At 46.8% G+C, this 16548-nt stretch overlaps 1 protein-coding gene across 1 annotated transcript; it reads left to right on the forward strand.

Moving 5' to 3' along the window:
- Window positions 1-1207: 1207 nt before the first annotated feature.
- LOC311123689 (transcription factor HIVEP3-like) lies at window positions 1208-15142 on the forward strand (the record flags this gene model as incomplete). The annotated part of the gene is given in 8 exon segments (XM_084158208.1): window positions 1208-5527; window positions 5861-6051; window positions 10605-10780; window positions 11032-11130; window positions 12826-13637; window positions 14299-14904; window positions 14908-15108; window positions 15110-15142. Coding segments are annotated over 8 exon segments (6438 nt in total).
- Between the last annotated feature and the right edge of the window lie 1406 nt (window positions 15143-16548).

Consider the following 16548-nt stretch of genomic DNA (forward strand, 5'->3'; position numbering starts at 1 on the left):
AACATTTGCATTTGGCCTAATTCTTTTTAGCTAGCGTTAGCAGCTGGGGTTGGGAGACTTTGGGGGAATCTGGATGAATTAAACTATTTGCATTTCCAGCTGCAACAAAAGCTCATGAGTTTGGGCAATCAAGAGGAAAACTATGTAATCTTGTCTTGGGAGGGTGATCCCTGAGAAACACGTAGTATCTTATGATTGAGCAATGTGCAATGCACACGGCTGATTGGGAACTATTCAAGGGGCTATTGATTGCCGAATCTGAAAATGGATGCTATGACTTGGTTCGTTTTCTTCACAATAGTCAGGTAAATTAGATATTTTTGTAGCCAGATTCCGAATCACAGTTTGGTAACGAACACCTACATTTTAGGTGTATGGTTTTGAACTTTTGAAGCAGACTTCTTTCTGCATTGAAGGACTTTCTATATCATGCTAATGTTTTTTGTTGTTGTTGACAAAGTGAAACTGAAACTGGGCGCTATGAGAAATGTGCCCCTTTAATACGATCAAACCCCAAGCTTTGTTTCCAACTTGTTTCCAATACATCTTCATGAAATAAGTGATTAAAACCTTGCTTTTTAGCTGTTTTGTTCCCTTCAACAGTAATATTTTTAGATCATAGTGGGCGGAGAAAGACTGTTTCTGCCATCTGTCTTCATGATGTAATTTCATTTGGTGTGTGCGCTGTGTGTGTGTGAAAAAGAGAAAGAAGGAGCGATAGAGACTACCCCTCAATTTTTTCTTCTTTCAGGTCCTCTGGAGTGAATCAGAGGACACAGACATCCAACAAAAAGTCCTGATAGCTGGATCTGAAGACCTGACACGAGGAAGGGATCAACCCAGTATCTGAATACCGGACAACGGGACTATCTGAGGGGACTGGCTCAGAGGCTTAGAGGGCAGAGTTGTTGACTCTGGGAGCCAACAGAGCTCCGATATGGGAAGCTTATTTGGCTCAGGATGGAAAAGGACTTCCTCATCACCGCATGACAATTCACAGTTGTTGCCCAGGATCCGTTGAATTAATGGCTTTACTGGAGTAAGTACTAAGTATGAGGACAGACAGCCCGAAAGCCAGATATAACTAAGGAATAAAATACTCATCATACATCAATCCCAGAGTCCGTTGAATGAATAGGCTTGACCTGTGTGGCCTGTCTCAGGCGGAGGGATCCCAGGTGTCTACCTGAGGTTGTTGTTCCATTTTATGGAGGCGTTGCACAGTTGCAGCCACTTGTCGACTGGGGAGCAGTCCGGAGGTCACGACCACCCTCAGCCAGGAGAGTCTGCTCTGCCTCTCGCAGACCCCGAGCCTCCCAAATCTCCCTACTCCCAGAACAATCAACTGCAGACACAACAGACTCGCTCCAAGCAAGGAGGCCCTCAACAACAACAAGAGCAACACCACAAACTGCCTAATAAGAGGGAGCGCAAGCGTCTCCGACATCAGAGGCAAAGCGTTGATTCAGACACCCCACTGGTGGAGGGGGGTAAGCATGCAAAGGCAGAGGCAACACCGACTAGAGTGTCTCTGACCTCGTCTGGGGGGACCCCGGCAACTCCCTCCTCATCAACCACCTTCACCCAGTCTACAGAGGCTCCTGCCACAGAGGAGAACCAGGAGGGCACCCTGAAGCATAAACGGGAGCGTAAGCCTGGAAAACCTGGGAAATATGTGTGTTCTTACTGTGGCCGTGCCTGTGCCAAGCCCAGTGTCCTGCAGAAACACATCCGATCCCACACCGGAGAGAGGCCCTACCCCTGTGCTCCCTGCGGCTTTTCTTTCAAGACCAAGAGCAACCTCTACAAGCACCGGAAGTCCCATACCCACAGGGTGAAGGCCGGCCTCGCCTCTGGAGAGCCCAGTGCTTTAGAAGAACTGGTGCCAGAGTCAGAAGACGAAACCAGACAGCCATCATCTGCTGCCTCCTCCAACTTGGAGAGACAAGGCAGTGTAGCCAACGAGAAGACCCATGAAGACACAGAGAGGTCTACAGAGCAGTCCAGTGCGATGGACAACTCCTACGCTGTCAAGAAGAGGCTGGCCATGCGTTTGAGCCGAGGGAAACGTGGCCTTCTAGGCTCGTCTGACTCGATCAGTTCCTCATTGGGTATGGCGAGTATAGGGAGTAGAGGCAGCACAGAGTCTGGCTATTTCTCTCGCTCTGAGAGCACTGAGCAGTCGCAGGACAGCCCACCCAATGCAACAAGTGCCAAAAGTTACGCAGAGATCATCATGGGGAAATATGGCCGTCTGGGTCACCTCCAGAGGATGTCCCGGCATCAGGACCAGCAGCCTTCTGGAGGCCAGGGACAGCAGGAGAAGAGCATGCCATTCACAGTGCCCAAGAAGCAGGTCATTGACCACATCACCAACCTCATCACCATCAACGAGGCTGTGGTTGATACAAGTAAGATCGACAGCGTTAAGCCCAGGAGGTTCTCTCTGCCTAGGAGAAGTAGCAATGAGTCTAACTCTAAGGTTTCTCTATCTCTGAAAGAGCTGCCGGTAGTCCACCACAGCACCAACAACCCTGGAGACCCAGGCTTTAAATGCAGTGGTTCCATCACTATGGGAGTTCCGTGTGAGAAGTTCCATCATCACCAGTCACTACACGTGGATTCAACGGCAGGCCTGTCATCCACTTCCATGGCTCCTCTTCTGAGAAGCCTCTCTATGCCCTCTGCTGCTAGTTCAACTGATGCCACCTCTGACGTCTTCCCACAAAACTTCCGCCTTAGCCAATCTTTCGATGAACGGTCTGAAACACTGTCTCGCCGGATTGGGATGCTACGACGCCAGCCTGCTATCGAACTACACCCTGGTGCTGAATTCACTAAAGAGGAACATAGTTTACACAGTAGCTCCAACACACTCTACAATCACAATATGTCCGTCGTGCCTCCTGACCACAAGCAATGTCAACCAGAGCCATATGAGTGTGAGTCCTGTGGTTTTGGATGTAAGAACTGGGAAGGTTATAAGGCACACAAGAGAAGTCTTTGTATAGCACGACTTCCCCAAGAGAGTCTTGATACAACAATATGCCAGCTGGACCGTTCACAGTTGATACACTATCCGATCAGCAAACCAGGGGCTTTGGCAATGCGCAAGAGAAGGAAAGAGGAGAGTTTTGAATCTGATGATCCATCCTCTCCTGTGTCTTTATCCATACCCAACTTCTCCACGTCGGTGCAAGGCAGAGACAAAAAAAGTGTAGCATGCAATAGAAACTCATGGCCATGGTTAGAGCAGGATCGGGGAGGCACATCGAAATGTTTCTCAGTGATTCAGCATACTAGTTCATTTGAGAAACAGGACACTTTGTTTACAGAGAGTCAAGGTAAAGAGGAGGCGCATTTTAGTTTCCCATCTCATGAGGATGTGTCTCAGAAACAACCGCAGGAACACTCGTCCAAACCAACACCTCGCAAACTGGTGCGCCAACACAATGTTCAAGTCCCTGAGATATTCGTCACTGAGGATTCCAACACCAATGTTATTGAGTCTGTTCAGACACAGTCAGAAACAGCATCCATAATGCCTAAACAGACTGAGAGGACAGAGGAGTTCCAGTGGCCACAGAGGAGCCTCACCCTGTCTGGGGTACCCATTGAGAAGCTGCCCCCGAAGAAGAAACGTATTCGCCTGGCAGAGGCCGCCCAGTCTTCAGGGGAGTCCATGTCCAGCTTTGACTCCATCTCCCTGCCTCGCAGCCCCAGCCAGGACAGCTGTGCATCCCACGCATCTAGCCGCTCTGCATCCTTCGAGGAGTCCACCAGACCCGGAGACATGGAGACCCTGGCTGGGACACCGTTGAGGAGGTCTAGGGCCCCTAACATGTTGACCGTCCCAGGGCTGCATCTTCACAAAAGGGAGATGCGGCGGTCAGCCTCAGAGCAAGCACCTCACGACCCACAGCAGCAGTCTGTCCTGATGGCGATGTTGGAGATGCGAAGCAAGTCCTTTGACTACAGCAGTTTGTCCCCTGAGCGCTCCGCAGCTGGCTGGAGAGACAGACGCAAATGTCTCCTCATGAGACACACTGCGGTCAGGGACCCAGAGGAGGAGCAGCCTGCCAGACCCGCAGAAATAAAACTGAACCCCAGTTCCTCCATTTCTTCCAAACACACAGCACTAAAGGTGAACAACCCTTCTCACTGTAGCCCCAGTCCTGACCCTGTCAGTCCTAGCACTTCTTCTAGACTAAGCCCAGGTCCTCGACACCTTAGTCCGGCCGCTGGTTCCCGTCTGTCAGGCGAAACCACGTACTTTAACCCTGTACAAACTCTTTGCCAAGAGCCCCCCTTACAATGGAAACTGGGTCAAAGTATTCAGTTGACCGGACATTGCTCTGAAGTCCTACCCTCAAAGAACTCTGTAGAATCTCCTGACCCCCTCCAGAGGGTAGCCCCATCACCTCTCTGTTCAGGGAAACCTCTAATTATCTCCCTGCGTCCTGTCCATACCTACATCCACCCTGCCCAACCCCAATCCCAACCCCGCCCTGTCTACCCTCCCCACCCCCTCCCCACCCAGTGCCCATTAGGGATTGCTAGGGCGAACTACCTTCCAATGTCCACAGGCCTGAAGCTGGAGATCCCAGTCCCAACTCACAGTCATGGTGGACATTCAGAGTTTGTAACACATCCTCCGCAGATCCTCCACCCTCACCCTAACATCACACATAGCCCAGAGTTTCTCCGGCCCTCCATATCACCAGCAGTAGCAGTAGTCCGGCTACAGGCAGACACCAACACCCCAGCCAGTGCCATATACACCACTCTGTCCCAAACCACAACATCTAGGTCCCAGGAACCTGTGTGTTCTGGGTTAAACAGTGGCAATAGAAATATCCCAATTCCTGAACATAACAGCCACCTGGTCATGACTCTGCCTGTAGGCAGCAAGATGTTGTCTGAGACTCTGCTACCAGTCAGCCAGTTGGCCCTGCCTCCAGGCAACCACTTGACTTTGCCTTTGCCTCCAGGCAGCCAGTTGTGTTCTGAGGAGGGCTGTAGATCTTCGGGCTCAGGGAGCAACAAGAGGATGTTATCCCCTTCAAACAGTGTCGATTTCAGCCTTGAGTCCAAACAGCAGCAGAAACGAGTGAAGGAGGAGGAAGAAGTAGAGGAGAGTTACGTAGGAAACGTAATCGCGGAAACATCCACAAAAGAAGAAAAGGTTGAAATTACAACATGTTTACCTAGGGTGTGTACTCCCATAAGTCAAGAAGGAACTTCATATCCGACCCTCCAGTCCACCACCTCTCACAGCTGGTGTTATCTGAACTACGCCAAGCCAAATCCCTCAACCTCGACTGACCACCAGCCCTCAGTGTACTCCTCTTGGTCTACCAGCGAGTATGACCCCAACCCTCCAGGCCTATCCAGCAAGACAGCCCTGTCCCTGTTGGACTGCAAGCAGAGGGTCAGCTCCACCATCTACACCATGTCTCCCATGTCATCCACCCAAGCAGAGACCCCACCAGAGCCCACCGACATGAAGATGCCATGCCATTCTGAGGTAAATAGACTTTACTGTAGGCCTCCTCATAGAATGGCCAATGTGAAATATGCAGTACAGTATGTATTTATTTAGCCTTGTCCCATACTGTACTATGTGCTGTAGTCTTTCATACTATATTTTGTATATGACCCAATACAGTCTTAAAGTTTGGCCTTATTTCTCATTTAAAGCCTGTAGGCCTATATTGTAAATTGTAATGCTACAGTATAATTTCGATAAATACTGAAACACATAAGTTATGATGAATTCCCCCCCCATCTCTGTCTCCTTGGCCTGATCTTGCTGGAGCAGGGTTGGTGAATTTGCCCTGCATGTCTCTCTCGAGTGTAGGTACAAGCCACTCTGCCCGGCGACAGCTACCGTGTCGAGACAACAAAGCAAGAGCAATCCGCAGAGGACAAGGAGCTAAAGAAAGACCGAGAGGAGGAGGAAGAGAAGGAAGAGGAGGAAAAGGAAACGGAGGCCGAGTCAACCAGCAAATGTAGAGAACCTCCACCTCGAATCTGGATCTGTGAGGGAGGGTGAGTAGGCTATGACTGATTACATTTTACAGTTGAAAAAAAATGAAGATGCAAAGCTTTATTGGCTTTACATTCATAAGGACATTAGAAACTACACTCAGCCTTACAACTTTATCTCTATACAGTACAAGCCATGGTACTGTAAGCTACTAGTCACAGACAGTGAGGGTATTGGGTCTCTGTGTCGTTTGTGGAGAGCTGAGAAATGTTGTCTTTCCCCTCTGCAGGACATGAGGGGCTAAGGGTTCCCTGTCTGACTACACCAACAGAGCACGTCTGTTGAGTGGCCCTAGCCAGGAAATGACCAACAACTACCCAGCTTCCTCTACTGTACCCTGTAGAGGCTCAGTTACACCCAACACAGTCAATAGTTCTGGCCATTAAGCTGTAAAGGGAAAGTTTCATTCCCAATTTCATTCCCATTTTAGATGGTGATTGATTGAATGAATGAGAACCTTACGTCTATTTACATGATTTCTCTGTACATCTGGGTTTATGTGTATCTATTTGTAGACAGAGAACATAAGAGGGATACTATTTTCAGAGGAGGGAGAGGAAGGTACAGTACCCAGATGAAGAAAGTGTTCTCTGCTTCTCTAGTAATGGGACTTATGTAGGATGTGTCAGATAGGAGAGAGAGCTCTGAGAGATCGAGAGCGCTCTGATTCATCTAAATTCATTTACGTTAATCCACACAGCTAGATTGAATCACACTGAGGTTATGAAGCAGAAATAACTGAAACTCCTGAGAACACTTGGTCTCCTCCATCATATCTGTGAATGTGCCACTGAGGTGCCATCTGTGCTTTCCTCTGCATCTCTCTGAGTACCGCTGGGAACCTGTTGTTGTTGTGACTCAGGTTCACAGCCTTCTTCTCATCAGTCACAACCCAGCTAGCACATAACGTTCTGAGAACCATATGTTTCTTAGAGCTTGGGGAGAGTGTGTTTGTCCTATGGTTATTTTGCATACAACCTTCCCACAACTTTCTGGGAATAGTGTAGGATAGTTGCTTGGCTTTGGAACATTCTCAGCACATTTAAGGAACTTGACAAAAAAAACAGATTTTTTTTGGTATTTCATTAATTTAACAGAACGTTTCCTAAACATTCAAACATGGTTACATTTAATTTCAATCTTGGTAATGTTCTAGGAACGTTTTCCAACTGGTTTGACATTGGGAATGTTCTCAAATAGTTCAGAGAACGTTAAGAAACAACATTATTCTGTGGGAATTTCAGTACCCTCGACATAATGTTTCCTACAGGTTTCCTATTTAAAGTCATGTTCTCAAATTGTTCCGAGAACGTTAAGAAAACTTTCCATAAAAACCACAAGAAAACTTTTGTAACGTTCAGAGAACATTCTAAGAATGATATTTAAAAACATACATTCCGTCTCAGAACAAGCTGCCCATAAGGGGCACAAGGGCAAGTGCCCCGTCAGCATTGTCCTGTTTTTATTGTTGATGTCATTTTGAATAGCTCCCTGTGTGTTTATGCTAGAGACTTGCCATGTCTTGCAGTGGCTGCAGCTCAATATGAAGTTTGTGCCTATTCCATAACATGGGGCTTTTAAAAGCTGTGTTTTTCTACACTTGAGAGGATCCGGACAAGAAAATCGTCACAAAATTGTCTGTAGAACCTGAACGTTTGAGCTACAAATGAATAAGATGAAAGATGAGCCTCTCATGAACACGACAGTGTTGTTTGTTTTGCCCTATGACATCCAGAAGCTTTACGGCAGTCGTCTGAACTCTCTGACGCGGACACCCTAATTTCGAAGATGTCTTCTCACAAAACCAACTGTCCAGACCGAAGCGTTTGAGCGAACTAATATACCAACAGGGGTCCTAAAATTCCAAATCAAATAGCTAAATGATCCATTTTATTACCATCCTAAAACAATTAGATACGTTAGCTTAGTAGATATTGCGATCTAAGGGCTTAGACCTACAGGGGTTTTTAATGACTAAACTTCACGTTTTATCCGAATGATTTATAAAAGATCTGTCAGCTGTATTTTGCGGAGGGGGCACACTGACTGGACCAGGCAAAGAGTACGCTCTCTATCCTCTGTCTTGTTAAGTGTGTTCAGGTGTGTTGGCCGCGCCCACTAATTGGCCACACATTCAGTGAAAGTTTTAAGGAAGTTATTCAAAAACCTCCAAATAACCTTTAATTTTCGTTCTCAGAGCGTTAATAAAAACTCCCAGGAAATCTTTCAAGGGACCAGAGTAAAACCTTCTCAGAACAGGCCAAATTTTCACTTCTCAGAACGTTTAAAAATCGTTCAGTTTTACCTGTCAGGAAACGTATGGCTTTGTTCCCACAACCAAATATGAAACCAAAAACATTAGTTCCCACAATGTTCCCAAAACCCCGATGTGCTAGCTGGGAATGACTCATCTCCCTTCCATGCTGTGCTGTGTGGAGCTCTGAGCCCGCCAATTCCATCTGTTCAGGCCGATGTGTGTGCGGGATGATAAGACAAAGCAGTGAGAGAGAGGAAGTCAAACAATGACCTTTCAGTATGGCTACAGTGAAGGGGGAGTGAAGGCTGAGTGAGGGAGGATTTAGTGTAGGCTGTCTCTCTGAAGATAAAGCTAGGGGCAGGATCTGTGAATGGGTGTCAGAGTAAACTATGAATTGCGTGGGTTGGTGGCCATCAATATGCCTACATGCTGTATATCAGTTCAGCATGTGGGATTTTTTGTCAGTGGGCACGTACACACGCATGCATCCACACACACACACGCACACACACATTTGAAATACTTTATTTAAATCCACAAATCACATTACATCATAAATTATTCAAACATTTCAAAGGTTGTTGATGCAAGGAAACAAAAAGCACCTTCTCCTCCACACAGCTAGCCTGCCCATAACAGCTGAAACAGAGCAGTACCTTCTCCTCCACACAGCTAGCCTGCCCATAACAGCTGAAACAGAGCAGTACCTTCTCCTCCACACAGCTAGCCTGCCCATAACAGCTGAAACAGAGCAGTACCTTTTCCTCCACACAGCTAGCCTGCCCATAACAGCTGAAACAGAGCAGTACCTTCTCCTCCACACAGCTAGCCTGCCCATAACAGCTGAAACAGAGCAGTACCTTCTCCTCCACACAGCTAGCCTGCCCATAACAGCTGAAACAGAGCAGTACCTTTTCCTCCACACAGCTAGCCTGCCCATAACAGCTGAAACAGAGCAGTACCTTCTCCTCCACACAGCTAGCCTGCCCATAACAGCTGAAACAGAGCAGTACCTTTTCCTCCACACAGCTAGCCTGCCCATAACAGCTGAAACAGAGCAGTACCTTCTCCTCCACACAGCTAGGCTGCCCATAACAGCTGAAACAGAGCAGTACCTAGCCAGTTGTTTTGTTCTACTCTTAGTCAGGCCTGCAATCTGAAGGCCACGTACAGTAAGCCTATGTATGTGGCCAAGACTGCCAAATTTCAATGGCACCAACTTGCATTTGTATCCTAGGCTGTCCACGCGTGATATGAGGGGCTGGTATTTAAAGAGTTTTTCAGAAAAGGCCTGCTCCATGTAACAATCGACACACACACACACACACACACACACACACACACACACACACACACACACACACACACACACACACACACACAAACACACAAACACACAAACACAGCTGATATGGTTTAATGAAAGCTCCACATTGAACCCCTGTAAGGACCTCGCAACACCTGTCTCATTCATTCAGCCAAAACATCGCTTTTAAGGCACCAAACAGGGATTAAGTTGAGAAAATTAAGCATGTTAGCTATCATTGTAATTACCGATCATATTAATAGAAAGACGTTTTTGTTTTCTGTTTATTTGGAGCAGCTGGTCTGAGCCCAGGGTTTCCTCCCTCTCTGGTGTGTTTTTATTGGCTTGCTGTTCCAAACCCCAGCTGATGTTGCAGGCTCTCTGTGTTTGGACTGGGCTGGGTGGGGGTGGTGTGAGAGGGTGGTGATGGGGGTTAGAGTCCCACTGCACAGCCCCCACTTCAGCTTCACACAGTCAGGCTTTTATAACCGCAAACCAGAACACCCTCCACCCAAAAGCAGCACACACACACACACACACACACACACACACACACACACACACACACACACACACACACACACACACACACACACACACACACACACACACACACACAGGGTGGACCCCCTAACCAACTGAACTGAGTTCACTGTGTAAGAAGGGCGTTTGCCAAACAGATACAGCGATAAATAGAAACATTATAGCAGCTTGCAGGTGCTATTTACAGTACATATGGACTGTGGTTTTCATCAGGGGTGGAAATGAACTCACCACTGAAAATGTGACCCGGGATTCAGATCAAAAGATCAGAATTTAGGGAACTCTGTTATCTCAGGTTCCTCTCCATTCCTAGTTGTTATTGAAAGAGCACTAGCATCAAGTCACAAGGTTTTGTTGATATCACCAAGGTTTTTTGGTGGTAGCATTACCTATACATAATAACACTACACTAAATAAAAAATGTTCTCTCTCTCTCTCTCGTCCGTCAGCTACAGGTCTAGTGAGGAGTATGTGTACGTGCGGGGTCGAGGCCGGGGCAGATATGTGTGTGAGGAGTGTGGCATCCGCTGTAAGAAGCCTAGTATGCTGCATAAACACATCCGCCTGCACACCGACTCACGACCGTACGTCTGCAAGCACTGCAGCTTCGCCTTCAAAACCAAAGGTGAGCTTTGGATAGACACAGGATTGCTGCCTTACTGAGGTTATAGATAGTCACATGACTGTGACTCTCTAGTGGGTATGGATAGTTGGATAGGTACTGGAATGGCTGCCTTATTGGGACAAGGTCTCTCCTATAAAATAGATTTTTAAGGAAAAGGGTACTGCTGACCTGCTTGGAGTTGACATCTCTGTTCATCCAGTGTGTTGTAGGGATGTCAGTGATGGTAATGTAATGGTTCTCTGTTGTTCCAGGGAACCTCACTAAACACATGAAGTCCAAGGCCCATGGGAAGAAATGCCATGACGGGCCAATGACCGGCTCTTCCCTGGAAGAGACTGAGGCTGAAGAAGGTAAGATGATGTTACAGTGGCTTGCGAAAGTATTCACCCCCTTGGCATTTTTCCTATTTTGTTGCCTTACAACCTGGAATTAAAATGGATTTCTTGGGGGTTTGTATCATTTGATTTACACAACATGCCTACCACTTTGAAGATGCAAAATATTTTTTCTTGTGAAACAAATAAGAAATAAGACAAAAAAACAGAAAACTTGAGCGTGCATAACTATTCATCCCCCCAAAGTCAATACTTTGTAGAGCCACCTTTTGCAGCAATTACAGCTGTAAGTCTCTTGGGGTATGTCTCTATAAGCTTGGCACATCTAGCCACTGGGATTTTTGCCCATTATTCAAGGCAAAACTGCTCCAGCTCCTTCAAGTTGGATGGGTTCCGCTGGTGTACAGCAATATTTAAGTCATACCACAGATTCTCAATTGGATTGAGGTCTGGGCTTTGACTAGGCCATTCCAAGACATTTGAATGTTTCCCCTTAAACCACTCGAGTGTCGCTTTAGCAGTATGCTTAGGGGCATTGTCCTGCTGGAAGCTGAACCTCCGTCCCAGTCTCAAATCTCTGGAAAGACTGACACAGTTTTCCCTCAAGAATTTCCCAGTATTTAGCGCCATCCATCATTCCTTCAATTCTGACCAGTTTCCCAGTCCCTGCCGATGAAAAACATCCCCACAGCATGATGCTGCCACCACCATGCTTCACTGTGGGGATGGTGTTCTCGGGGTGATGAGAGGTGTTGGGTTTGCGCCAGACATAGCGTTTTCCTTGAAGGCCAAAAGCTCAATTTTCATCTCAGCTGACCAGAGTACCTTCTTCCATATGTTTGGGGAGTCTCCCACATGGCTTTTGGTGAACACCAAATGTGTTTGCTTATTTTTTTCTTTAAGCAATGGCTTTTTTCTGGCCACTCTTCCGTAAAGCCCAGCTCTGTGGAGTATACGGCTTAAAGTGGTCCTATGGACAGCTCCTTCAGGGTTATCTTTGGTCTCTTTGTTGCCTCTCTGATTAATGCCCTCCTTGCCTGGTCCGTGAGTTTTGGTGGGCGGCACTCTCTTGGCAGGTTTGTTGTGGTGTCAAATTCTTTCAATTTTTTTATAATGGATTTAATGGTGCTCTGTGGGATGTTCAAAGTTTCTGATATTTTTTTATAACCCAACCCTGATCTGTACTTCTCCACAACTTTGTCCCTGACCTGTTTGGAGAGCTCCTTGGTCTTCATGGTGCCGCTTGCTTGGTGGTGCCCCTTGCTTAGTGGTGTTGTAGACTCTGGGGCATTTCAGAACAGGTGTATATATACTGAGATCATGTGACAGATCATGTGACACTTAGATTGCACACAGGTGGACTTTATTTAACTAATTATGTGACTTCTGAAGGTAATTGGTTGCACCAGATCTTATTTAGGGGCTTCATAGCAAAGGGGGTGAATACATATGCACGCACCACTTTTCCGTTATTAATTTTTTTGACATTTTTGTCTAAATTATTTTTTCATTTCACTTCACCAATTTGGACTATTTTGTGTATGTCCATTACATGAAATTCAAATAAAAATCAATTTAAATTACAGGTTGTAATGCAACAAAATAGTAAAAACACCATGGGGGATGAACACTTTTGCAAGGCACTGTATGTTGCAGTGTCTACCTTAGAAGTATCCAATAATACTTTGTTATGTTGCTTAATACTCTTAGACTGCTCAGTCTGGCCAGAGACAGGACAGGACGAGCACCGATACTCTGATGTCAGCGAAACTGAAGAAGACGATGATGACAACGAGTATGATGATGAAGATGATGATGGTGAGGAGGAGTCCTGGTCCCATGAAGACCCTTCCACCACCTCAACAAGCCACCTGAAGCCACCCAAACCCCCAGACCAGAACAGAACCACACCAGACCGGGACAGGACCAGACCATCAGGGTCAAGCCAGCTCAGCCAGCCTCAGAGGCTGAATCCCCGGGAGCCAAGCCTCTGTTACCCTGCTGGTTCCCCCAGCAAGAAGAGAGCTCTGTTCTCCCGGAGGAGGCACCTGGACCCCGATGGTCACCGCTCCCCACTGCACTGTCCATCACCAACTCCAGACCTATCTCCATCCCCATCCCTAACCCATCACCTTTCTCCTGCTCACTCCCTATCCCCTAGAGCGGACCTGTCCCCTCTCCGATGCCCTTCCCCCAGGCATTACCTCTCCCCTGTCTCCTGCCATCCCTCCACTCCACCACTCTCATCCCTGTCTCCTAGGTATAACCTGTCCCCTGCCCCCTCCTACCCCTCCCCACCCTCCTCTCTGTCCCTGCTAGGTTGTCATGTCTCCTCCTCCCTAGAAAGACATCCTTCCCCCCTAAGAGGCCTCTCGCCTGTCAAGCCCAAGTCCCCCACCGGTGTCTCCCCTGCCCCTCAGGCAACCATCCCTGCTCAACACAGAGCCTGTCTGTCCAGACACCCATCTTCAAATCCCCACAGGGACAGACCTGCTACAGCTACAAGCTCCAAGGCAAGGCTGGTGAGTATTTCACTGTCTCTCTCTGTCACCCTTAGAACACAAGACAGAAACACCTTGTGTCCGACCTTGTTGATATTTGATCAAGGTAACTGTGGAAGACTGTTTGGCTCTCTTGCATTTTTGTTACATAATTGAATTTAATGTCTATAACGTGGGGACGGATTGGTTTGATAACCACAGTGATGCTCACTCACCTGCGACGTGATCTGTCTCTGTTTGGTTAGCCGGTTCGGTTCAGAGATTAAATAAACCCCTTTCTGCACACAAAGCAGTTGCTGTGCAGGCTAAACAGCCAAATCCGAGTAAAATAAACATCCAAAACAAATATAGATGCGCAGGCCGGTACATTCAGGGTTATTTTAAAGTCATACCTATATAGGAAAAGGAAGGAAGGGTAACTCTCTACTTTTATATGATTCAAACCAAACCAACAACACAAAACCTGAAAATAATGCAAGAGAGATCCCAAATAGACACAAACGTGTTTGTTCTGGGCAGTCGGTGATAAAACGAGACACACCTATCATTAGATGTCTGAGATTGTAACCTCAAGGACTGTGCCATCAGCCTCTAAATTTGTGTCAAAGTCGTGTTGACGTTGTGGTTTGGTTGCGTTGTGGTTTTAACCTTTACACCCTTCCTTCCCCTCATCCCCACCCAGCTGAAGAGCTACTCTGTTCAGGAGGACGACGAGGTGCGTACCCCTCTCCTGTCCCCCAGGACTAGACCATCCCGAGGGGGCCACGCGGGTGTCCTCAGCCACCTGCCTCTCCACTCCCAGCAATTAGCCAGGACCCCCAACCTGATGATCCCCATTGGGGGGATCCACATGGTACAGCCCAGGACCAGTCCACACTACAGCCTGGTGACTAGCCCTGTGGCAGCACAGAACACCCCTACCCCGGCAAGGATGGACCGGTCCATGGCAGCCCAGAACACCCCTACCCAAGCAGCAATAGACCGGACCAGGTCATCCCAGGACACTTCTACCTTAACAGGAATGGACCGGCCCATGACAGCCCTGAACACCCCTACCCCAGCAGAGATGGACCAGTCCAGGACCAGGAGAGCTGGACTGGACGAAGGGCCACTTAGTTGGCCTTCATTGCTGAAGCACCATCAAAACACTCTGAAAGAGGCTGCTAGGCCTAGCACTAGCATGCACACCAGCTACCAGGACAACAGGGTAGGAGAGGGAGAGGCCGGGGCTGGGTGCAGACAGTCAGGACCTCTCCCAGACAAGGCAGGTACGGCCCATGTACAGGTGTGATCCATGAGACCGGAGAATCATGGGAGTTGGAGTCAAAGGGAAGAAACTAAACTACTGTTCACTGGGACAGAGCTAAGAGGCACCTCACACACTACAGGTGCCCAGACGAGCACTTTGTCCAAGGGAACTACACACACAGAAAGAAATATAGATACACACGTTAGAGGAGGAAGTGTTTTTCCAGTGACTACCCAACGCCAAAAAAACACCTTCTTCTTTCCAGACTAAACTCTGATAGGAAGGAGCACCTTTAGGGAACAGTGCAACAGACTTGTCTTGGGTACATCTGATATTGCAGCGTATTTCCTACATAGGGGATACAGTGCCATTTGATCTCAGAGCTAGAAGCAGTTCTGGTTTTGAGACTGAAGAAGACTAAAGGAATCCAAGAAGAGCACTCAGAAGCGTATTGGCTTCTGACTATAATTTTATTATGTAATGATATGAATAATATATAGATACGTTGAATATGCAGTATATGTTTTGTAATCTTTTTTTACCCTCTTCTTTTGTTTGATGTCATTGCTGTTAATTTATTATTGATGTGCTCTTATGCAATTCTGTACTATCCTTTGTGAGGGCTGGAATGAAATGTAGATTATAAAGATTTTATTTAGTTTAACACTCCCCTTGTTGACACCTTTGATAACTCTATAATACATTATACTACCCTTGCTGTGTTTATACTGTATGATGTACAGGTGTAGGATCTTAATTTGACATATATTGTCACAGCAAAATAATCCTGCAGAAACAGGATTTGAACATTTACATTTTAGTCTTTTAGCAGATGCTCTTATCCAGAGCGACTTACAGGAACAATTAGGGTTAAGTGCCTTGCTCAAGGGCACATCAACAGATTCATCACCTAGTCGGTGAGGGGATTAGAACCAGCGACCTTTCGGTTACTGGCACAATGCTCTTAACCACTAAGCTACCTGCCGCCGTTTAGACCATAATGTTGCTTGATCGGTGGTTAGGCTATTAGCTGGCCAAAAGTAGGCTACAAGAAAAGTGCAATACTGTCAATATAACCGTGTGTTAGTGTGAGTTTTCTGTGAATTCATGTAAATCACAAAGCTCATCTGCATTTAATGTGGTGCAGGAAAATTAAGATCCTACACCTGTACGACCAAATATAGTACTAGAAATCTACTCACCCTGACCAGTATTTTGAAGTGCAATTTCTGTAAAGATTGTGGCTTGAAATGTCATTCTTAATGACTGTGATTATTTATTTTTGTTTTTAAGTTGGAATCCTTAATGGTGAAACAGCCACGTCCGTTTGCACTAACTTCTTTATTGTTGTAATATCGCAAACAACTAACACTTTTTTTTTTCTCACTCGGACATCGCTGCACGCACGCTAGAATGGCAGAATATGTACTGCTTTTTTTACCACGCTGACGGACGCTCCCGGGTCTGCTTCATCAACAAAACAAAAGCAAAGGCCGTGGGGCAGGCAGTGGTGCCGTTTCCCCACTGTGGATTCCATCTTTAAATATTGTTCATTTTTTACAATATGTTATCAGTTTGTTTTGAAGAATCAGGGTTAGAATTATATCTTATTTTCTACTATCTTGTTGAGACTAAATCTTGGAATAAGAATACGCATTCGGGGTAGAAAAGCTAACTGCACTC

This window comes from Coregonus lavaretus (genome assembly GCF_964263955.1).
Source record: "Coregonus lavaretus genome assembly, chromosome: 3".
NCBI lineage: Eukaryota > Metazoa > Chordata > Actinopteri > Salmoniformes > Salmonidae > Coregonus > Coregonus lavaretus.